The following is a 24693-nucleotide window of genomic DNA, read 5'->3' on the forward strand; positions in this document are numbered from 1 at the left end:
GTGCTGTGGGAGGAATGCAAGACAAAGGGCATGGCTCAGGGAATGCAGAAAACCCCCTCCTGCTGATGTGAAGTCCTCTGGCCTCTTACATATGAGGTCTTTGTCCCACTCGGCCTTTTCTGGGAAGCGGAAGCAGCCACTCTAATAGTTAAGGGCTTCTGCATAGAATAGTACTGCCTCCCCCTGTCAAGGAGCTGAAAGCCACAAAAAAGGGATTGTTTTGCAGTCACAAGAGCATCCTCTTTTTCTGCCTGTGTGATCATTTGGGATGCACAGAGGAGAGAGTGAAGACTGCACAAACTGAGTAGTCCTGTGAAAAGGACTCGTTTTTTCCTTGACAGCTACCAGCCTATGTTAGGTGAAACTGCAGAGGAGAGCAGCTAGAGCTGGAAGTTGGCTCTGCTGTTACATATATCCTTCTTAAACTTTCTGTTGAAGATCTGTGAAGCAAGTGGTACTGAAATGGTGTGCTCTGCCTAACCTGCTCTGTACTCTGCCTGCCAGTGTGGCGGTGTGCTGAGCTCATTACAGGCCATCTTCTGACAGCTTTACATGCAAAGAACCTTTACAGCAGCCTGCTCAGCCAGGAGGAAGCAAATGGGCACAGCAGGGAAAGTGTTTTGTTCTTGGTGGGGAAGAGAACTGGGAGAGTGCGTTCAGAGACTGCAGGCAGCCCAGAGCCTGTGGGAAGTGGACTCTTTTTCTTTGAAAACCTGAAGCTTAAAGGAAACACCTCGGAACACGTGGAATGAAGTTTCAAAAGGTGATCCAGAAACAGGCTAATCATTTTGCATTTGAACCGTAATTATAGCTCTTGGCCGGAGTTTGTGTTTCTCTTGCATTACTGTAATGAGCTTGTGGAGCTCATCTAATATTTCTAATACTTTATATGAACGTGTGTGAATGCAAAGTTCCTTTGCTTCCCACCTTTCAGCCTCCTACTTTGCCAGAATTAAAGCAAAGGTTTGACTCATGCAAGCTTTAAATTCCTGAAAACTTAAGTTGAAAGCAACCACTGAGAAACATCGCTATGGTGCTCTCTAAGCCATCCCATCCCTTTCCACTAGAAGACTCAGAACCAGTGTCGGGGTAACTGGGTAACTTATCCTGAGAGATTATGATGTGATTCCTGTGCAGGTGTTTGTGCAAAGACTATCCTCCCTTTCCTGCCCTTTCTGTTGAGTAACTTCTACTTAAAGAGAAATGTTAGAGCAGTCTTGCAGTCTGTATGCGAGATCTCTGCGCCTGAAGGCTGGGCATTAGAGCTGTGTCATCTTCGGGTCCTTCAGAGCAGGATAGTGCCTTAGTTTTTCAAATCCTTAACAAATTCTTCAACAGAAATCTCCTGAGTACCTAGGGATGATCATAAGTGGCAACAGTCCTGTAGTGTTCCTGTGTGCATCTAACTGTATGCTCATCTTGAGGGCTTCCACATACACAAGTGTGCAAAAGGTTCCACAACACAGTGTTTTTTCCCATGCTGTGTTTCTCCTTCCTCACAGAGGACACCTGAGAGGTTGTTAAGTGCTGTGGTACATGTATTTGTTCTAGTTGCACCTAGCTGAAGTGTTCACATGGCTGTGAAACATTCTGACTTCTATGTGTCCCAGTACAGGATACTGTCCTCAACTAAAAGGCAAGCATCTCTTCCAATTGGCTCTGTGTGGGACCCTGTAATCTGTAAATAAATTGTTATTAAATACCTATTTTGAGCCAGCCCTTAATCTGACAGGAAATTCTGCTGTATAGCATCCTCTCTCTCCTGGACCTCCACCCCATCCTGAGGCTATTCTGTTACAGAAGCTATTGAAGGCATAAATATGGTCCTTTGAAGAAGCGCTGTGAAACATGTCTCACTCAGGTGAGAGCTGGTGACAGCACAGCTGGGCAGAGCTAGTAGGGTCCATCTGGTGAAAACGTGCACAAGGGGTGGGCTCTGGGAGGCTGCTGCCACAGGGCCTCTGGGCTTCTCCTCACGGGCAGGAATTGCTGTAATTCCAAGGGGGAGGCTTTATCCACAGGGTTGGGACTGTCCCACCCAGGCTCAGTGCTTGGCGGGTGCATCAGTCCTGCTCCTGTGGGAATGCTTGGCTGGGAGATGCAGGATGCAGGTGTCCCACTAGTGTTGGAGGAAGGGAGAGCACATCAGCCATGCAGAACCTGGGGCAGATGGTCATGGGTGATGAGGTGCAGAGAAGTAAGAGCTTGGAGCAGGAGAGCTCTGTGGGGCTGTGAAAGAGCAGCTCATACACATTTTCTTTCTCATTACAGTGCCACACTGCCATATGTTCCCTCCCTGTAGGTGAATGCCATGCAGATAAATCAGCAGACAGGTGAGAGCTGTGCTGTTCCAAAAGCACCACTGGGGATGCATCCTGCACCAGGCAGCACTTCTGCAGCAAGGTGCCTGTGTGCTGCAGGAGGCTGCAAGGAGCAACGGGCAGCTTGGAACAGAGGAGGCTGCAGGAAGGCGGAGGAGAAGGGGGCTGGAAGGAGTCAGAGAGAGGACAGGGGGCCCCCAGCTCCCAGAGGGTGGGAGTGTGCCCTGGGCATGGGAGTCACTCACTGGGAGCCTGTGTGAGAAATTCTCAGAGGCTGCAGTAATGGAAACTGTGCGTTTAGAGTTGGGCAGGGAGAGGGAGCCAGGCACACACGTGCAGAGGGGATGGGAAAGAACTGTCCTGGGAAACAGAAGGGGTAGAGGAGGCCTGGAGCCAAGCTGGTTGTTGCATGATAGTACTTTAGCAGCTAAATTATTATGTCCTCCAGTGTCGTGTAAAGCATCTGGGATCTGCATTGTGATATGAAAGCCAGTGTTTGTAACTCCATCAGGGGAAGCTGTGGGACAGAGACACGTTTACCACCACCTCAGTGTGAGTGGATGGGTGGCAGTTCTGAGCAGTGAGGAGTCCTTTTTGTTCTGCTGGGGCCACGTTGGTTTCTGCTTCTGGCCCCTCCACCTGGCTTTCAGTCCAGGACTCTAAAGAGATCCGATAAGTTACACGTAAGTGTATATGTTGATGAGTTCTTTTCAGGGGATCATTCATTTTCCATATTTAACTGCCAGGATTTAAGGAATAACAAATTATTTTCCACCTGCTGATCAACTTAAAAAAAAAAAAAAATCTGCTTTGCTCTTTTTCTGTTTTCCGAACTCAATCTTCAAACTTCGGAGGTCAAGGAGTCCTTACAGTGCTGATAATCTGTTTTTGTCCCCACTCTTTTTTAAAGAACCGTTTGCCTAGGCCCCTTGTTTATAAAAGCCCAATTTGCATCCCTGCAGTGGAGCCATTGTTTAATTGTGCTCTGGGGATTGAATTCTTCCCAAGGCATCTTGTCCGTGCTGCATGTCTGCAGCGGGCAGCAGCCCCGTGTGAATCCGTGCTGGGGCTGTTCTTGTTTCCCAGACAGAGATAAGGGGCAGCAAAACTGAACTGTGCAGCACGAACATGGGAAAAGAGCTTTTTTTCATGTAATACAAATATACCATGGCTTGGACTCTACTAATTTCTTCTATGTTCTTGAAACATTCTGCTTGAGCTAAAAATGAAATTACAACCTAATACTGCCAGCTGGTCCCCCACATTATGTCACAGTTGTTTTTCTCCTTTACCAATCCATTTGTGCAGTCCTTTGTAGGTTAGGAAAGGAGGCAGACAGGCTGAACTTAGCGTTAATTTGGTTTTGCCTAGATTATCTTAATTTAACATGACTGGTAAATGAGTCTGAATGAGCTCCTTCTTTATACTCTGCTTTTTTGCTATTTTTTTTCATTTGTGTCTGTACAATGAGTTGCAATAGCAGTATTGCTTTGAGATTTTTAGACAATTGTCATGTTTAGTCTCTTATGGTTACATATTGGCATGCTTGGTCATGTCTATTACAAAGCTAATTAGAAATATATTAAGTAGCTCTGGTAAAAAGCATAGCTAATGCATTTCAGTGTTGGACTCTGCGTCTGCCCCTTGTTTCTCGTAATTAATTCTAGCTGTTCCATCTGCAAAGTGGTACTGAAACACAGCATCAAATCTTACTTGTGACAGATTGCCAGACTACCTTTTTTTTTTCTTAAACAAAACCAGACTGAATATTAAAAATGTGTTGGGGAAAATGCATTTATATAATAAATTATACGAGCCATGCATGGGGTAATGGCAATGCAATAAATTACATGATTTCTGCAAGTATTGGATAAGCTACGTTCAATTTAAATGTCTGGCTGCATCACTGTCATGCTGGTCAGGAGCTCACTGGGGGCCTTTGTAACATTCCTGTTCTCCAAAGCTTTGGACTCGAAATCTTTCTCTGCTTTTCTTTGCCCTCAGCTGCAGAATGTCTGAGTATTGCTGTCCATTTGTTGCTGCAGACAGCTCAGCTGAGCAATCACTGTTGGACACAACGTGAAAGCTTGTGTAGTGTTCAAGCTGCTGAGCAGTGCAGATAACATAGGTCTGGCTTGTATGAGGGATGTGGTCACCTTGCTTGCGTGCAGGCATAGCCACTGCCATGCTCTGCTGTGAATTTATTAGATGTGTTTTTTAGACCAAGCTAGCAGAGAGATGACAGGAGTTGTGCCAAGCTTGGAGGACAGTGACTCAGGTCACTGCTGCTGTCACAGGGGGACAAGCAGGATTGTTCCTTTCAGCGGCATCTCACACAGCTCAGGAAAAAAAGGGACCTTGTCTCTGCAGAACACCAGGCTGTGGAGGATGAGACATGCCAAGAGGAACGCAGAGACTTGCTTTAGAAGGATATGAGTGCAGCAGAATGGCTGTTTGCCCCAAATCAAGCCACCTTAGTGGCCCAGGACCTGTGTGCTAAGCTGGGCAAGGACAGAAGAGGTGCTCTGAGTTCTCTTTCTGTCTTCTGGTTGGTGGAACAGCCTTAGCTCGATGTTTTTCTCCATGCTGTCCCCTGTGCATGTACAGGAGATCTTTGCCTCCCAGGTGCCCCAGCCTGTTCTGCGTACAGGGCTGCAAGCTGACGGGGAGCATCTCTTGGTCCAGATTCAGCCTAGGCAGCTTTGAGATGGAGCTCTGTTAGCTCCCAGTGCTTGTCTCGGTGTGCTGTCCTTTTCTACTTGCTCCCTGCAGTTATTCAGGGGAGTTAGTGCTCCTAGATGTTTGTAAAAATGGCAGATTTAAAAAAGAAATGGAAAATACAATGGGAAATAAGCTGTTTCTGTGCAGAGCTAACCAATGCCTCCTGAGCATGGATTGCACGCTCTACACTGTTTGTGAAGCATCTTGAGGTCAGGAATATGACTTGTTTTTATTTCTTTAGACATTAACTGTATTTAGTCAAATTGAATGCAGGGGGAGTGCATTTCAAGAAAGTACATGAGCACTGCTGCACAAAGAATTCACTAGTCCACAGTGGGGTGGTTCCTCTGAGTTATTTCCCCAGTTCTCATTATTGAGCAGCTGGGGAGTAAGGCTGGGAGAGATTGCACAGCTGAGTTACGGCCATTGCTGCAGGAAGGAGCTTCACCTGCTTGGTGCAGCCTGTTAGAGAGGATGGATAATGACTTTATAAAGACTTCAAAATATGGGAGGCTTAACAGAGTAGTGTGGTGTAGCTGTCTTACGGATGCTGCTTTGTCACGTTAGAATGACACAAGAGCTGGTCTGTGGGAAATTTAGAGACTCCTCATTTCTGTGGAACTAGAGAGATGCTTCTGATTTGCTGTTATAAAATATGAAGTAATAAGTTTGGAATTAAATGTTTTAATGATTTCCTTCTTGAGCTCTTATGGAATCGATACCCGCCTGTGAAGCATTTCAATTCTGTGGCATCAGCATTCCCTGACAGAATAGAATAATTCAGGAGTTTTTGTTAAAACACCATCTTACAAATTCATGCAGATGGGTGACATTACCATATTAGGTTTAAACCCCATTTGCACTCAGGCTGATTGCTGCCCTATTTGATGATAGGGAGGTGCTGGGTCAGCAACAGTCCCACAGCTACCACAGAAAGCCATCTTACTTTCTCTTGGATTCAGGGCTCAAATACTGCTGAGACTATGAAGTTTCAAGTTTACTAAACCAAGATGATCTGCATAGGAACATTCTTATCTGAAAGGAGAGTCATGGTTTGTCCTAACCCTAGCAATTGCTTTGGGATGCAGGTGGTACTGTGGACATCAGTACTCTCAGACTGAATCACTGTCCTGTGGGCTTGAGCTTCGTCCTGTAACCGTTTGATTTTACATCAAACTTTTATTTCACATGTATTAAAATACCAATTTTCATGTCTACATTTTCAAGTTTTTATATATGAGTAGCTTCCAGCTGCAAGTACAGGTGTCTCATTTGATCTCTGCAGTAAGAGAGGCTGTAGACCCATATTGGTGTTGTGATCACTGAAGGTTCTGCTCCCATCCTGAGCTGTCAGCAGTGCAGAACAACAACTAGATACTAGTCCAGAGATGGAAGACTGCTTCTACAGACAGTCTACATGGTTTGGGAGAAGTGGGAATGCTGTGGGCACATCTCAGAGAGAAGTATGTTGCTCCTCAAAAGGTGTTTGTGCCTTTGCTGTACCTGGGATAAGCGCATGCATCCTGCACTGACTCTTCTTGTTTTTATGGAAATATATATCATAGAAACATAGAATGGCTTAGGTTGGAGGGAACCTTGAAGATCATCTAGTTCCTGCCCCCTGTGGTGGGCTGGATGCCCCACACCAGATCAGGACTCAGGGCTCCATCCGGCCTGGCATTGGTACATATAAGGATGTGGTACCCACCACTTTGGGCAGCAGTGCCAGAGCCTCACCTCCCTGTGAGTGACGAATTTCTTCCTGACATCTAACCTACATCTCCCCTCTTTTAATTTAAAGCCATTCCCCCTGTCCTATCACTGTTAGACCATGTAATAAATAAGTCAGTCCCCCTCCCTCTTAGAAACTTCCTTTAAGTACTGGAAGACCACACTGAGATCACCCTGGAGCCTTCTCTTCTCCAGGGTAAACAAGCCCAACTTTCCCAACCTGTCTTTGTAGGACAGGTGCTCCAGCCCTCTGAGCATCCTTGCGGCTCTCCTCTAGCTGCACTCCAACTGCTCCACGAATATGTACACGTAGGAAATGTCAGCACATCGTACGTGTCTTTGAGAGTTTATCCAGTGTTGTACATTCTAACTCAGCATTCATCAAAACCAGAAATGTAGCTGTAAGTTTACATTTATGGAAACTTCAACACTTCTGGTTAAAACATTATAAAGCTTTTGGTGGTTTGGTTTGCAAGCCGGGTGTGAGAGGTGGGAATGGAGGATCTGCATCCCAGTTTTCGGCATGGCTGCAGGTGGCTCTCCAGTGCTTTGCTCCTGCAATTCCTCAGCTCAAACCCTGCAGTTCAAGCTCTCCTTCATGCTGCAATGGTCCCTATACAGGGTCCAATCTTGCATTCTGGGTGGGTTACAGTAAGTGAGTGTAGAGCTGAGTTTCAGGCTGTAATTCTGATTTTTCTGCACTCTTACGGATTTTAATTGGACTCCATCTTTTTTGCAGAATGTTTTTTTTGTGGTTTTTTTTTGGTGTGTGTGTGATTTAATTGAGTAGGCAGTGTGAATTTTGTGGCATTCGTGTGCATGCAAGAGAGAGGGGGATTTTCTAAGTGTTCAGTGTTCACATAGACATAAACAGGTGGATTTCCAGCAGAGACATTTGCATTTGAAAACCTGCTCTAAACGGGCTGGGATTTCCCAGGAGAAGCAGCAGCAGCAGTGAAACGCAGCGATCGATCAGCATAGAATTGTGTGAGCATTTGATGGGCAAAATGTTGTGGTATAGAGACAGGAGCCAAGAATAAGTTCTTTGTGGTTTTGTTTCACTCCTAAAAACTGTGACTGAGGGGCTTTTATCATTTAAAAAATAAAACTAATCAGCCACATTTTGGCTAACCTGGAGAATATCAGCAAGATCCTTTGCAGCCCTGCTGGTTTTGTCTATTTGTTTAATCCAATTTTGATATAAGAAAACTTTACAATCATATTTTTCATTTCTGTCTTTTTCATTGTATGTCCCAACTCTAAAAGCAAAGTAATGCTATGAGCCGTTCCTTTCAGTCACAGAGCTGGAAGTGTGTAATTCATTGTACATACAGATAAACTCTTTTTCTTTAAGCAGCTCCATTCGATGTGTTTCTGTTCTATCTTAGTTTTAACGAAGGAAAACATTCCCTTACTTATCACAACACTTCTGTCCCATGCCTCGTTTTTGGGGCCAAGCTTCTTAGGGAATTTAGAGTTACTTTAATTTTTTATTAATCTGCTGAGCTGTCCAAGAAATTTGTCTGAAAATCCGTATATAATAAATGTTCAAACCAACGCCAATGGGGACACCTGGTGGAGAAAACATGAGTTGCCCAAGATGCTATGCTTTAATCCCGCAGACGTGTAGGCATGGATTAGCTCATCAGTCGGGTGACTTGTCTGGTGCACTGTGCTGCACCCAGAGCGAAAATGCTCATGGCTGGTGGCTTTACTTCTAGTTCATCCACAGAGCAAGTATTGGATGTGGGGGTTGGGGTCTGTGCTACACAGAAGGGTTCTGCTGTACCCTCTGGTTTGCAGGTGGGATGCGGGGTTATCTGCAGAGGGCTCCTCTTTCTGAGGAGAAGAGGAGGAAGAGAAAGGAATTCTTACAGTTGTGAAGAAGGAAGAATAATTTCTGTCTCTTTGTTTAGATGGAGTCCATTTTGACTTAGAATGAAATTTATGGGCTACTGGTTTTCTCATTGTCTGGGGAAGGAACATATTAATTACGATTCTTCGCCAGAGACAGCAGACATTTGGAAGAGAAAGTGACTGACATAGAATGTCACAAGTTGGGTAGCAGACTGGAGATTTTTATTAGGTATAGCGAAGTATTATTTAAGTCTAATTTACATTTCAGAATCTGTTTTCTGTGGCAAGTCAAGTATACATTGTTGTCACATAGGCATCCCAAGAGAGATTAATTTAATTTGATGGTACTAAAAGCTAACCTTATTTATTTAGCCACAGGACTAACTCAGGATTGGGCATTGTGGGCAGCAACCAGGGGCTGTGCTGGTCCTGACCAGAAGTTCCCATCTGACAGTGGTCAGGAGCAGATAGATGCTAACAGAAGCATTATTCTAGCATATTTTCTGGACTAAATATTTGTTGTTTGTCTTCCTTGTAGAAAACACCTTCTGCAGCGGTGACCATGTGTCATGGCACAGCCCTTTGGACAACAGTGAGTCCAGAATCCAGCATATGTTGCTGACAGAAGACCCTCAGATGCAGCCTGTGCAGACTCCTTTTGGGGTTGTTACTTTCCTACAGGTATGGCACAGCAGAGGTGACTTTGGCACCTCCCAGGCATGGTATGCACTTAGCACTACATTTTATTCAGCTTTGATAAGTAAGGTGCTTTTTCTCCTGTCATTGCCCTTTCTGTCTTACTTGATTACTGTGGATCTCATCTTGAGTTGTTATTCTGGGGATATTCAGTAAGCATTTTACTGGGATTGAGCAATGACACATTTGGTTCTTAGTGTAGAAGCAATGGCACATTCAGTTCTCAGTGTAGAAGCCTACCTCATGCAGAAAAGGTTTATACCCCAAAACAGACCTGGAGCTGAGTATTACCTTACTGCTCTGAAATTTCAAACACAAACAAAGGGTAGAAAAGCAGGGAGAAATGCTTGATATTATTATTTTAATGTAGAACTAAATTCAAATTAATGCTATGGCAATGTTAGTGGATGATCCCCCATTGATTTCATTTCTAGAAGAAGAGATGTTTGCAGTAGGACTCAGAGTTGCATTAGCATTATATAGTGAACGAAACATAGCTTGCCCCATAAAGATTCTTTAGAGGCTCTGTGAGTTTACTTGTACTGATCTACCATCTAAGGCAGGTTCCTTTGCAAAAGGAACATCCCTTATGTTAACCTTACTCTTCAGTGAGCTGAGCTTCCTGTGTAAACAGATTTGCTTGCTGTCAGAGACTCAATTTTCTCAAGTGGTATCCCTTGCGTAAGGGCTACTTCAAATACTTTTAAATTACATATGGAGTTACTAACTGTAGTGACAGAACTAACATAGCTCCCCCCGCTCCTTAGAAAAGCTCCTGCCATGTGGGAAAACTCATGTTTTATTTTACAGTTTTAAGCTTTAGGTTGCTTCCATTTATCCTTGGTTGTAGTTGCAACACATAAGGGGAAGCTCCAGTATCACAGACCTGCACAAGGCAACTGCTGTGCAAGGGCAAAGACTTTCCTGAATCTTCTCTTTTTCCCCAGAAGTCTGTATTTTACCAACAAGAAAGAGATGAGTGTGGGGTAAATAAGTATAAGGTGAACTGTGAGATCTGGAAGCAAAAATAGAGAGTCAAGCTAGGCAGGGTGATTCCTCTCTGACTCTCCAGTTAGTGCTGCATTAGTCCTCATCCTTTCTTTAGTACCCAGCTGCTTGGGATCAAAGAGCAGCCAGCTTGTTGCATCCTGAGGTTTTTGGACTCTGATCTCCCACAGTACATATGGTTGTCTTAATTTCCCCTTTGTTTGTTTGATGCTCGTTGGTAAGGATTTATGTTGACCAATGAGGATGAATGGTTGCAAAAAGTAAAGAATAAACATGAAATAATTTCCTGTTTAGAGTCTCACAGTTTGTATGCAGTTAGTGAGTAAAGGCCCAGGGAGGGGTGTGCTGAATTGAGGGTGATTCAGGCTGTACATGGAGGAAGCCTGGGACATGGGTGGGGATGGAATGCATTCTCAGGGCTAGGCCCTGAAAGATTGAGCTCTCTGAGGGGCAGAAGTGGGTGCGTGCTGACGTCGATAGTTTTCCACGCAGATTTCTATCAGTGCACACGTTTGTGGTAAAGGCATGTCGTGTACTTTTGGTTACCTCTTCACAGAACTTAGTTTTCAGTTTTTCTCTTCTCTGACAGTACACCAGCTGAACAGATTCTGACCAAAAATTTGATGTCATTGGAAAAAGTTTAGTGTCTTGAGAGAGAAAATAGAAGTCCACGTCTAAAGTCTTTTTTTGTCTCAGGGGATGAATCATTGGGCTTCAAGGCACAGGCTGATGGATCAAGGGGAAAAAAAAAACAAAACACTTGTTGCCTTCGTTTGTAGTATCTGATCTCAGCTGCTGTGAGAAGGATGTCTGGTATTGCTCAGTGAGGCAGATCCCAAACTGAACAGCAAACATATCTTACCTTGCACAGGAACGCAGAAGCCTGCACTGAAGAGTGGATTATGCGATGTGTTAGCAACTTTACATTATGGTGGTGGGTAAGATTAAACCAGTTGGCAAACAGAATTGGTCAAGAATTTATGAGCGCTAAAGCGTTCCTTTGTGGCAGAGTATCTTTTACCTGATTGAAATTGCTGGTTTGTTATCACATTTGCTCCTGGTAATTGGCCAGCAGCACCGTGTTTGCCATATGCTTAGATCCTGACCTGTCCCATCTTGGTCTGTGTTACATGGACTGGTTTGAGGTGTGAGAACAGACCAGTGGATCTTCAGTAAACTCTGATTTGTCACCAGGCCGTCCTCTTATATTAGTTCACAAACTTCATGCAAGATTAAATGTTACATGTCAGGGTGCTTCACGTGGCTTGTTGAGAACTTGCAGTCTCCCTGTTGTTTCAGGTTCCATTTGTCTTCACTTATCTCCTTAGTTGAAAGGGATGGTGCTTCTCTCTATCTACACAGCTTGATCCAGTACCATGTGGCCCATGTTCTCTACAGTTCTCACACAGTTTCCATCCGGTTTAGTATCTCTCTTTTTATTTATTTCAGATTGTTGGGGTTTGCACTGAGGAACTGCATGCAGCTCAGCAATGGAACGGGCAAGGAATCTTGGAGCTGCTTCGGACTGTCCCAGTGTAAGTGCTCATATAGCCCCAGACAGAGGAGTATTTTGACAGAGAACAATTGAGTTGTTTGTTTTTATTAACAGTCTTTAACTTGTTGATGGAGCCTACGCTGTACCAGAGATGGGAATACATTGCAAATCTGTTCTCACGCACAGACATTTAGATGGCAAATTAATGCATGTGGAAGTCCACATAGTCAGGGTGGAAATGAATGAGCTCTTGAAAGCTTAATTTCCTTCCTCTTACGCCTGCAGCATATTTTCATTGGTTCTCCCTGAAAGAGCCAGGGCAGCTCTGACTGGTGACCTCTCTGTAGTTCTAAAGAGAGGAAAGTGAGGGTCTGCTTTACCATGCCTAGGAAAGCTTGGGTGCTGTCTGAAAGTGAGGAAATCAACCTACAAGGGGCCCCACTTGATGGACCAATTTTGCAGAAGGAGGAGTATTTGTGATATAGCAGAATGAACTTCCCTATCTCCCTTGGCAAAGCAAAGATAGTGTTATGTTAAGGAGATAGATTTTTAAATTTTACATGATATGTTGATACTTTATTTGCTGTCAGGTTGCAGATAAACTTTTTTGACTTGAAAATGTGTGGCTTAAATGTTTTTCTGTATATTTTGAGGAGATTATTGCAGTGTGATAGTAGCTCAAAAGATTTTAGAGAAAATTAATTTTGAATATGTATACTCCATGGGCTGCCGCAATGGGCTGTAATTGATTGATGATTTGGAAGAGTCCAGCCTTTGCTGCTGGATTTCTTAAACTTGAACTTTTCCCATTTAGGTACAAAAGCAGATAATTTGTGTAAACATTTGAGAGAATTTGTCCAGCTGCAAACTTTGTTTCTGGGACCCCAAAGCAATAAACAGTCTGGAGCTCCCTTAACTCCTATATCAATAGATACAGCACCCTTCTCCCCAGTCACTTCTCATATTGGCTTTTTTTGTTGGTGGTGGTTTTTTTTTTTTTTTGCTTTTGTGCTGTGCTGCAAGCACCTTTCCAAGAATAAAATGAAATCCAGAAATGTGCCAGATTCAAAGACAAAGCTGAAAGCTGCTCATATGGAGTCAGGGTGAAAGACTCTTGCATCCCAGTGAGGAACTGAAACAGATGGCATTTCTGCAGTTAACAGCTTCCAAAGTGATGTGAAAGAGAGTAGATATTGATGCATCTGAAAAACCTATAAAACATTAACTTTTATTGGTCTGACTGCGAGTGCTTTTGGAGACTAACACAGACAGGGCCAGAGGAGGGGGCTTTTAACTGCAGTAACAGAATGTCTAATGGGGAAAAAAGAAAACAAAATTTCTAAGGTGTTTTCAAAAGACTTCAAGTGAGAAGTGCAGTCTGAGGCTGATTTCTACAGCCTGTGTGCGCTGTGACCCAAGGTAAAGTCACTGAGTAGTTCATTTTCACAGTCAGCTGTTTTCTATCACCTTTGTTGGGAAACATCTTGATTCTTCCGACTTTCATTGCTAATGAAAACAAAGATTTCCCTGAAACAGCCGAGTATTCAGACAAAATGTCTATTGTGAGATATTCATCAGAGCAAGCAAGAGGCATTTTATGGTACTGAACATCATTGCTGATCTCGGCAAAAAATGAAGTTCCATTGGGATCCTGCTGCATCTTTAAATATGTAATAGAGGTATAAATCTTGACCCCACGCCATGCTCATCTTTCATATACTTAGGCTGCACCAGACTTCTCAGTCCCATTTCAGTTACCTATAAAACACAGTTCAGTCTTGTGTAAGTGCATCTACACGAAGGGCAGCCTGTGTCAGACGCAACTGCCTGGCAAGACTTGGTGGTTCCAAGCACTAGGCAGGTAACAGGTCGCTGACTGTTTTCATTATTAGCACAAGTCCTTGTTTGGTTCATTACCTTTCTTTCTTTGTAGAGCTGGAGGCCCTTGGCTGATAACAGACATGCGAAGAGGAGAAACAATATTTGAAATTGACCCGCATCTGCAAGTATGTCTTTAGTTAATAAAATATCTTGTCTTTTGTAGTAGCCAAAGAGGATTGGCTTAATGGTACCAAATGGTTCTATATATATATACTTTTTTTCTGAAAAGGTTCTGTGAAAATTTCAATTTTTGTAATAATCTCAGAACAGTCCTAGAGACTCCCTTTGCCCTCTCAGAAGTACTTTGAGAGTGCACATGTCCTGCCCCAGATGGATGGCAGTGCTAGGAAGACATTTAGAGAAGGTAGAACTAGGAAACAATGTCATATATGAGACAAATTGGTAAGATTTGGACTGTGTGTTTTAAACTGTAAAGAATATCTAACAGTACCTGATCTAGAAATGACAGATCAGGATCTTCTTCCTTTGCTTTATATGTAAGGATAAGGAGAAATAACATGCAGAACATTTTAAATCAATTAAGTAATTTTTTTTTCCATAGCCAATGTGACAGTGTAGGTCATTCCTGTAGGATGTCACATGAGGCCAAATAGTATGATCTGAGAAATAATGGCAAGCTGTAAGTATTTCTTGCTGCTGTTGGTAATACATGCAGGAGGATATATTAAACCCTCTCCATCAGAGCTCAGTTTAATTTCTGAAGTTAAAAGATAGGAGTAAGACCTTTCTAGAGGGGTTACTGTCCCGTGGCCTACCTCCAGTTCATATGTCTGGGAGGCAGTTCTGCATCCCTTCAGCAGAGATGTGATACTGCAGTACGGGATTTCTGGGCAAATCCAGTGTGGTTCTGATCTTGTTTCAGTGAATCACTGAGTGTTCCCTTTAAGTGAGAATTTACAGCATAGCCTGGTAGGGCATGTGCATATGTGCACGTTTTGTACAAGCTGTTGTGTTTGCTTCTGGTCTGCATGTCTGTATCTGATTACCCTCCATTGCCTCACAGCATCTTTTATTTTGAAAGCTTAGGAAGGAAACCAAATTCTACTTTTACTGTTCTTAAGGATTTGTTCGTCTAAAATAACAACCCCAATCCGAGAGAGAAAAAAGTGTTCCATAAATGTCCCACAGTGTGGGAGTGAACACAACTGCAAGTCCTATAAAGTTTTTGGGCTTTTCACAATTTTGCCTGTGTGTCCTCTCCCCTCCTGGAGGGTGTTGTCTGGTCTCCACAACACTGGTGATTCCTGATGATAACAGGGGTTTCTTCAATTTACTGTAAATGAGAAGTAGCTCAGCTTACTGGAATGTGAGTCAGCCAAGACAAGTCAAGGCACATGAAGAGTGCTTCTGCCTCGCAGTGTGTCCTGCCACTGACGGTTGCTGTGTCTGTGGTCTTTCCGGACTTCCTCACATTAAAACATTCCTGTTTTCTGTTCTCTCTTGCCCCTCCAACAATGAATATGTGCAGGTGTGTGTGCTGCTCCTTTTTGCTAGGCTCCTACGGAAGCCTAAAACCTGCATGGGGCTGCAGTCAGCCCTCACCATGCATCTCCTACTCTGCATTAGTGGACAAAGAATAACATATCATTCATTCACCTGGCATTTTTAGTGGGGGGGGGGGGGGGAGATAGGGGACGTGAAAGGGGAGAGAAAATGGTTGGATTGTTTGGAGCAGGAGAGCCTGTGGGCAGCCCAGGGAGCGGGTAGAGCTTGTTTTGAGGCTGCATTGTCTCTTGTGGGAACTGTTGAGGCCTAACCCCAGGCCTGGCAGCAGCAGCTGTACTTTCTGTTCGAAGCTGCTGAGAATGGATCCCAGCTAAGATGTCATCCCAGGATGTCAGCAATTAACACTGTGGCAGCGCTGGCTGTTCTCTGTGCAGTAAGGCTTTCCTGTAGGCCACTCGCATTTCCCTGGCAGCACTGTCACACCATCCCTGTTGGTCCCGAGCTCCGTGCTGATGTGCTGTCTTAGCAGATATCTCAGAAGAGAATAAAGCTGATTTGAATTTCCTGAGTTGCGGTTGCTGCTCTGCGGGTCACACTGCAGTGCTCTGGCTCGTTTAGAAAGGGATCAATGACTTAGAAGAGCCTCAGAGCATCCCTCCCACATGCTGAGAGGAAAATGGGACAGAAACATCCTTTCTTTGAGGAAGGAAAAAGCTGAACCTCCTTTGCCCTAGGCTCCTCCTGCTTTGCTTTGCTGCCCTTTCGTGGGAGGAGGAGCAGCCCCTCACCCAGGCACAGCTTTGCTGGCTAAGGATGGGGTGAAGTTACTAAAACCAACTGAAGGTTGGTTGGGTTTTTCTTGTTGTTTTTCTTTTTTTTTTCTCCCTTGGACATCCGTGTTTGCAAACATAAGCATGCAAATCAGGCTACCTTAGGCCAGCTTGTTTCCATTAGATCCCCTTGATCTCCCAGGGATGCCAATAGAGCAGCTCTTTTTTCCCTAAGGAAGTGCTCTGGGAGCCAGCTGAGATGCAGACAAAGGGCTGCACCCCTCTCCCCTCCCCAAGGCTCTGTGCCTGGAGTGGGGCCTCCAGCTGTGGGGATGAAGCAGCACATCCCATAGATTCTCCATCCAGCTGCAGTCCTCAGGGCCCTTTCTCTCCCTGCTCGGGGCCAGTTTGGTGGCTCTTCCATGCTTTCTCAATGAGTGGAATGAAAAACAACCGTGCTGACAAGCTGAACCTCCCCATGCTGACTGCTTTGGGTCGTCACAGAGCTCCCTAAAGAGCCACGTGGTAAATCTCACTTAGAGCATCATTAGCATATGTAGCATCAGATGTATTTCTTTTTCACAACTTCTATTTCTGGGCAAAACAACAAATTTTGTGTTTAGGCTATAACAAAAGAAAATCCCAGCAGATGCATTATTTGTCAGATTTTCCTATTCCTTTTTCAAGGAAGCCACTTTCCTGTGATGCCAGAGGAAGGTCCCGGGGAGTAGCCGTCTCTGGGAGAGAGAAGCAGAAGGAGGCAGTATCTTGAATGCTTAAATCTAAGCCAGGACAGCTGTGGACTTACCCCAAGCTGCAAGTTTCTGCCTCCCTTTTGGGGCCAGAGAGCCAGCATAGGAAGGTGACCAAGTTTTAAAGAAGTCACTTGTCAGATGGGAAGGGAGCAGGGGCACGTGGAGGCGGATGGGACAGCAGCCAGGTGGTTTCCATCATTTTAAACTGCAGCACAACCACACCCCAAGTGCTATGCTTATCTCTGAGCTGCTCAAATCCTCTCTTGAATGGTCACAAGAACAAGTAAAGCTCTTTATAGAGTACAGCAGATAGAGCTGGGCAATGGGAGGAGTGTATGTGGGTTTTAGTATGGAAACTGCTTCTTGGGGAACAGATTTTGCAAAGCATTGAATGCTCCCACGGTCTCTTGACTCTAGTGGCAAGGTCAAAGCAGAGGCCAGGAATAATGATCTGCTCCTGTTGTGTAACGCAGCTCTGCTCTGCCCTCAAATCTAAAGAGTTTCTGTCCTGCAGGCAGTAGGGCTTATCGTGTGTTTGGGGCTGACCCAAATGTATGTAGCGAAATGGAGATCGCTGAATGGAACTAGAAGTGACATCCCTGCAAACTTTGAAAAGGGACCTTATTTGTTCAGTGCCAGTGGAGAGGTACCAGCGTTCTGAGCAGCCCTAAGTTTGTTCAGCTCAACATTACCCCCTTGTGGGAAATAGGTGGAAAATCAAAGTAACAGCAGTTCCCATTAACAGGTAGTGTCCTCTGGCTGAAGCTCGGAGTGCAGTCTTGCTGTCAACAGATGTGGGTGTCCTTGAAAAAAATGCATGGTGTCTATGAGCATCTGACTGCTTCTTGTTGACGTGCGACACCAAACGGTGGTTACGTGCTTGGAAAGTATTTTGCCCAGAGCTCTGACGCTTGCATACAAACCTATGTCTCCTTGCACGTTCGTCCTCAGATGAATGTCCCAGCACGTTAAAAAGCAGTGGTTGTGTGAGCTGTCTACAAATGATGATCTTTTGTGAATGAGAGATCGCTCTGTGCACTTTTCATTGGGGACTCCTTGGAAAGGGATCTTTGTTATAGTTATTCAGGGATTTGTTATTGGTGGCGTATAATAGGTAGACTGCCAAGTTGTGCTGCATGTAGGAGTATATAGGCACTTTGAGTTGTTGTAAACTGGAGCTAACATTGAAGGAAGCAACTCTGTATACCTCAGATCTTTCATTTCCACCTCTGTCTCTTGCCTGTGAGCACCAAGCAGTGAAGCAGTGAGGAAAAGACAGAAGCTCAGCCTGTCCTGGTTTGTTCCAGTTCAGATCAGTTCCTGATTTGACTCATTGCGCAGTTACACATAGCTGGTACATCAAAACATGGATGGATGGAGCTAGGCTGGGTTTCAGCTCAGGGTCAAGCCACATCCAAAAAAGTTGTGGGGTTTTGGATCTTTTCAAGCAGGAGAGAGTCGACAAAGGGATTGAGACAGATGGCTCAAACCTAAGTGGAGTGAGTGCCAAATGTGCCTGGGATGATCTCAGCCGGCCCCCTGAGGATGACGAAGACAGCAGGAGCATTTGCATCGGAACCCAGCCGCGGCGGCTCTCCGGGAAAGGTAAGAGGTCCTGGGCTGTGGCACTGCCTTGGCCTTTTGGGCACTGATGAGTCTGGGCAGTGCTATAGGGTTTCTAGCAAACAGCATGCATGCTAGAAGGCATGGTATGCCTCAGAGGAACAAAATTAAGTTTTGGTATGGCTTCTTTAAGAAGGGCAGGAGATGGAGAAGGAGATCTTTGTTTTTTTCTAAATATATCTTTCAGGTTTTAGGCTGTTTCTCATCTAAGTCTGCAAAGTTAAACTGAGCACTGGGTGAAACCAGGACTGTAAACACCTGCAAGGTGATGCAATTGCATTTTCCTAGGCTGTTTCCTTTTTAACACTGGCACTTCTTGGGTGGTACACTGGACTGACATTGCATGTTGCTGTAGCTGAACTCAAGTGATTCTTGCAAATATGGAACTCTGGAAGGAAGAAATTGAATACGGTGGAGTTCCCCTTTGCAGTGAGTTGCCACGTCAGGGTACAGGTGTCATGGATGTTAAGCATGCTTGAAATTATTCACGCTAATTTTCAAATGGGTGAAGTAATAAAATGCAAGGGTTTGACATTTCTTGGAATGAATGATGTTTGCCATAGGAATTTATATCATCTTTGTTTTCAGTCCGTAATTATTAGCCCCCAGCCCGGCAAATGAAAAGCCCAGGACAAATATAAATGGCAATATTTGTACATCTTGTCCTTCAAAAGATTTTGAAATCATTTTAATATCTTTCTCTACTCAGTCATCAAAAAAGAAGGGGAGACTTCTAAGCAAATTAAGAAAGCATCCCCTTAAAACATTTGGCCATTTGATGTTGGAGGAGAATGAAGAAGTAAAAACGCTGTATCTGCACTGCCTAATTTGCAGTTTATTTTCAAATGTGAGCTTGAGGATGAAGTTTACTCGCATAAAAGGTTTTTCTTTTTATGAATTTGATAGGAAATTAATCAACAGATTTTCAAAGCCAATTGCAAAAACTCCAGGACCTCCGTGCACTTGTTTGGTAAAGGCATAAGCTCCCGTTATGCCTAATGGGAAAAGTGACTTCCAGCACAAAGGCTGCATGTGTCAGGAGGTTCTGCAAGAGCCACAGAAACGGCAAACATGTCCTTTATGAAAGCATACAAATCTACTTAGAATTTCTACATAAGGGGGGCATAGAACCAGCGGTTCCAGTTCTTGCCTGACATAACATTGCAGCTCAGAGAATTCACGTTGACTTTTTAAGTGGAATAACTTTTAAGGTGCAGATAGCGCTGTTATGAATTCAGCCTTAGTATCTCTTTATTTCTTCCTGAAGGATTTAGATGAAACATACCATAGAAACAGGCCTTTTAAGTAAAGCTGTTGTCTCCTTGTGTTTGTGATGTTTCTGGGGACTCTGAGTCACGTTACAAAAATTCTCTTTGCAGATACGGAGCAAATCAGGGAGACTTTGCGAAGAGGGCTGGAGATTAACAGCAAACCTGTTCTACCTCCAATAAATGCACAAAGACAGAATGGGTTGAACCATGACCGAGCACCGTAAGTGCATTCTTCAATAATGGGAGGGTATAAGAGCACAGAGTGGAAAACTAAGTTTAAAGCTAGCTGAGAAAAGGCTTGGCAAGAATGGAAAGCTAATAGCAAATGCTTATAAAGCCCAAAGACAGAGGAAGAAGAGTTGTTGAAGTTGGGTTAGTGGGCTACTACTTGGGAGGGCAGATTTTGAGAGGAATTTTGCACAGAATTGCTAATATGGAGTAGCTCTGACAGTGTCCTTTAGGATTTGTTGCTCACGGTGTACTGTGTTTGAAATCAGGCTGGACTGAGTCCTGTAAAATTATTTTGTCATACAGTGTTGTGGTATCTAAAGAGCTAGATGGCACAGGTGAGCATTTGCTGATGTTTCTGCATGCACAGAGTTCATAATTAGAAACCTTTTGGTTAAAATGTCATTTTTTTTCCTCTAAAATCATCTTTCATCTTGCCTGAGAAGGCAGGTACTGGCATTATTCGATGCCAATATCACCCTGGTGTCTTACAGTCTGTAGACTAACAGGTGAGTAAAGTGGGACAAGGTGGGCCTGTAGATCTGTCCTCATTTGTAAATTTTGGCTTCAGTAAGCCTATAGGAGGTTACCTGTGGTTTCAAGCCATCTGCAGTATCTGCACCTCAGTCTTACGGGTTTCTTTCCATTCAATCTTAGGCTTATTTCAGTTACTAGTTCAATAGCTTCCATCAATTGTAACTTTTTCATCTGAGTGGTAAAGAAAGGCATGCATCTTTGCACTCTCTCATCTCGGTATTTCCTTTGGTTTCCTAGTCTCCTATGAACACTGTGTTCCAAGAGTAAAGATAGTCTTGAAATCAGTTCTTTACTACAGTGCTAGGCAGCATCCTGCTCTATTTCAATTCCGTTTTCATTCCTAATTCAAAATATTCCTTGAATAGAACTCTCATGTCCGTCCTTCTTTCATTTTCTGGGTGACCTCTGATTTAGTTTGCGTATGAGTATTTCTGATTTGCCTGGTACTCCCGGGGAAGTATTAACTGCTGATGCTGTGTGCTAATAAGTAAGATGATATATTGGTGCTTATAAAAAAAAAAAAAAAAAAAAAAAACCTAAACAAAATCTCAGGTGGCTTTATTACTGCTTTAGGAATAACCTTATTTTTTTATATATAGTAATTATATGGAGCCAGATCCTGACCTGACTCAGATTCTGAGTATACTGCCTTGCATGAAGGTTGGTCCCACTGGACCGTTCGTTGGTCCCATTGGCCCTACTGAAGAAATAAAATGACGCCATCTGATTTGCAAGCATCACACCCAGCCTTAGAAGGCTGAAAAGTGCTGAGCAAGATTTCTCACAGATGCTGGGCTCTGCATTCCCAGGTTCAGCTCTCTGTTTGCAGTGGATGGGGGGACCAGAAATATTTGGGTGCTCACCAGGTCAGGAAGGCAGCTGATGGGTAAGCTGCAATGCTGGCTGGCAGTCATTGCTTAGATAAGAAGGCTGTGCATTATCCAAGATATGATAAGCACAGATACACTCAAGACAGAGTGCTGAAATGTTAAGGTGGAGCACACAAATATTTACCTGAGTTTTCAATTGCTCTGAGACAGAGAGGAAGGCGGGTCAAATTCAGAGCTTCATATTCTTGGTAGTACCCTTTGTAGCAAAGTTGTCTTAACTGTAGCAGCTGCACACCCACCCTCCCTGAAGCCCAAACAGCAGGAGTGGCTGGTTCCCTGTGTTTGCTTCCTAAAAGATCGATACATTACTCTGAGGTCTATGGTTACTGCCGAAGAAGCTGATAGCTAGCCTGTTTCCCCATAATAGCAATGCAGTTAACAAAAGAGAGCTATCAGACTACTGTGTGTTCTGCCAATGTCACTGGTGATAGTTATCATCTGAGTGATAGAGGAAATCTTCAATTCAAAGAGCTGTGTGTCTTCATATCTCCTTCCTCCATTCTTATCCACTGCTTTTAAAGGAGTTTGGAAAGGGGCCTTTTCAATTTGTGCAGTGTTTCTTCCTTTCCAGTTCATGTAATGGATACAAGAGGACTAGTTTGATGCACTGACAGTATGGTACAGCTGCAGTAATACAGGAAGCTCTTACTAAGTCTGAGCCTTTCTTAATATGCTCTCTCTCAGCATGTCTTAAGCATTTGAGCAAGGTTGGACAACCTGCCCCTTAGTACACGAGCGTGGTCCAGAATCTCTCAGCTCCTACCGCTCCAGAGATGTAGCATAGGAATTCAGTTTTTGCATGTAATAGTAGATCTGCATCCACATTCCCTGTAGGTACCTGCAGTAGCAAAGGCTGAGACATGAAAGACACACAACCTAGTGTAGATATGGTAATTTCATAGGACGTACAGGCACCTGAGGTGGACAACTCTACCCACAGATCTAGTCCTTCTTATACAAGAGTCTATACAAGGTACCTTGCTTTGGGTCTGTTAGGGCTGGTTCTCAGTTCTGCCCTTCATAAGTCATCTAGCTATTGAGCTTCAATTCTAAATCTATAAAATGAGACTAATAGCAATGTCATCTTCTTGAGGCACCACCAGGATAAATATGTTAACGATTACGAGGTGCTGGCTGATGGGAACCAGGCTTGTGTGTAATCATATCCTGCACTGTACACACCAGACCATAAAATATCAAAGCCATGGTTCGTTGCAAGGGTCCTGTGAATAACTGGTGCGTTAGGGGCTCCTCAGGAGCTTGACAGAAACACTCTGTTGGGGCATGGCAAAGTGTTCCAAATCTACTTTCCATAGGGAGCACTGCAGAGCCCTTGCCATCAAATTTGCACTCAGCTGACATTGGGATGTTAAAGGCTGACATAGACTTTAATGGCTTTGTGCGGGAGAGGAATTTGCTGTTTATTTATCATAGATTTTCAGTCACTGACTGCTTTCCTAGTAGCAATCTCCCCTTTCTTTTCTCCGGCCCCTACCACCCACACACAGTAATCTGTCAGGGCTTAGAGTAGACAATGTATTCCATATTCAGTGTCACTAAATGCATCAGAACGCTCAAACTTTTGAACGTTTATTTGTCTGAAATGTTGGGATCCAGATGCCATAAGCATTTCCCCAACTTTGTGTTGTTACAGTTTTCGGTGCTTATGCAAAATCCTCACATTGTTTGTTGCAGATAGGACTCGATTCCGTGTTCTGGCTCCAGCAAAGCACATACTTACATGTTGAGCATGCATATTACCAGTTGTTCACTGTCCCAGAGTCCTAAAAAAAGTTCCTTTGAGAAAAAAGCTGGTTTCTGTCAAAACCCTTTTGGGCAGCTGTAGTATTTTGATTCATTAGTGTTATTACTGTAGACTGTGTAGCCATTTTTCTGCTATGGATATGAATAAAGGCACTCTTAATGCTTAAAACTGCATCAGACATCTGTTTCTCAAAATGACTGTTAGCTCAGTTCATAAGCAGCCATTAAATCAGTTTGTATGCATTTAAGGAAAAAAAAACCCAACAAAAACGAAATTAATCTTTGGAAACGTGTCTAATCATTTTGACCATAGGTAACATAATACTCTTGATTACACCTTGGAAAAATGAGGCGTGTATGAATACAAATGTACCCTACAGTAGAACATGATTTATTTCTTAGGACCCATTGGCTTGGTAAGTGCTGCTCAGGCAGACAGAAAGGCGAGGCTCCCCATCTCCTTAACTGCAGATTCACCGTGGTTGGATGCTGAGCTGTTCTGTTCAGATGTCAGACTAAACACTGCTGCTGCTAAGGCCTCCGTGGGCTGGAGGCTCCAGATGTCAAAGATCAGAGACACTTGTTGAGTCTTGCCTATTTTGCTGTTTAATTTCTTGATGTTGTAAACTCTGGAGCTGTCTTTGTTTGTGCTGTCCTGTGAGGTGGGTGAGTAGTAGCCCCGCTTCACAGATGAGGACAGAGAAGTTAATTTGCCACAGTTGCAGTGAGAGCCAGGGTGGGGTTGGGGGAGTTCTTGACCTTTTCCACCCCTCAAGGGTCCCCTTGATCATGCAGCACTGCTGAAAGTGATGTTTTTCTGCCCCTTGGCTGACTCAGTCATACTGCTCCTGTCAGCTGAGGCTGGAATAGAAACCCAGAGCTAGCAAGCTGTATTACTGCATGAGCTGAAGCTAAAATTATCAGTAATTGCTACACTTCATTGTTCTAGGTTTCAAGTAATGCCCACGCACATCCCTAGTGTCTCAAGGTGAGGTGTGATAGCGGAAAAAGGTCCCCAGGGCTGTGTTACTTGGACAAAACGCAAGGCTGAACCAAAATCTGTCTGCTATTTATCACCCTCCCTTTCCTCAAGAAGGATGAAGCAGTGTGGTTCAACTTGTGCGTGGTTCCCATATTTCTGGCTGGGATTTATTTCCCAGGGAGTGGCACGCTGGTTTCCTGGCCACTCATGCACAGTGGTCATTTGTCCAGGAGCCCACAGCAGATGCCCCAAAGACCTCAAATCCCATCTGCGTTTGATTTCCAAGCAGAAAAACAGGCAGAGTCTTGGGATCCCTGAACATATGGTAGCTCTGTGCCCGTGTGCTAATTCCATCCAGCCCTGAACAATTTCCAGCTGTGTAGGGAAAAGGCAGGCTCCTGGCAAAGGGAGCAGGGAACAAGCCTCTGGCAGGTGGGACTGGCAGGGCTGTCCTGGCTGTGACTTTCTGATGCAGGGCACCCCAAGCATCCCAGGTTGTTGCCCTTCCCTTGTGGGAAGTTGTGTCACTCAAGGAATCCTCCTGAAGTCACTCCTGGTGATTTCAGTTATTTGCCATGATATAGGATCAGGCTTAGAGCCTGATCATGAATGAGAGTGCAAGCTTGCGGGACTGGAATCCTCTCTCTCTGTAGTCCATTTGACTGGTAAACAGGGCACCCTGATTGCTGCTTTCGT

At 44.1% G+C, this 24693-nt stretch overlaps 1 protein-coding gene across 8 annotated transcripts in view; it reads left to right on the forward strand.

Annotated features, from left to right (window-relative positions):
* Positions 1-24693, forward strand: part of SUFU (SUFU negative regulator of hedgehog signaling) — an 87795-nt gene that overhangs the window by 33334 nt on the left and 29768 nt on the right. For 4 of the 8 annotated variants that reach the window (XM_046942683.1, NM_001396718.1, XM_046942686.1 and 1 more), the window contains 5 exons: positions 9169-9311; positions 11784-11869; positions 13763-13835; positions 18151-18307; positions 19705-19816. In XM_046942683.1, coding sequence (XP_046798639.1) covers positions 9169-9311; positions 11784-11869; positions 13763-13835; positions 18151-18307; positions 19705-19816 — 571 coding nt within the window. The remainder of the gene's footprint in view (positions 1-9168; positions 9312-11783; positions 11870-13762; positions 13836-18150; positions 18308-19704; positions 19817-24693) is intronic. The other 4 variants (XM_046942684.1, NM_204264.2, XM_046942688.1 and 1 more) reach the window with 1 other exon arrangement.

The sequence above is a fragment of the Gallus gallus genome, chromosome 6 (genome assembly GCF_016699485.2).
Source record: "Gallus gallus isolate bGalGal1 chromosome 6, bGalGal1.mat.broiler.GRCg7b, whole genome shotgun sequence".
NCBI lineage: Eukaryota > Metazoa > Chordata > Aves > Galliformes > Phasianidae > Gallus > Gallus gallus.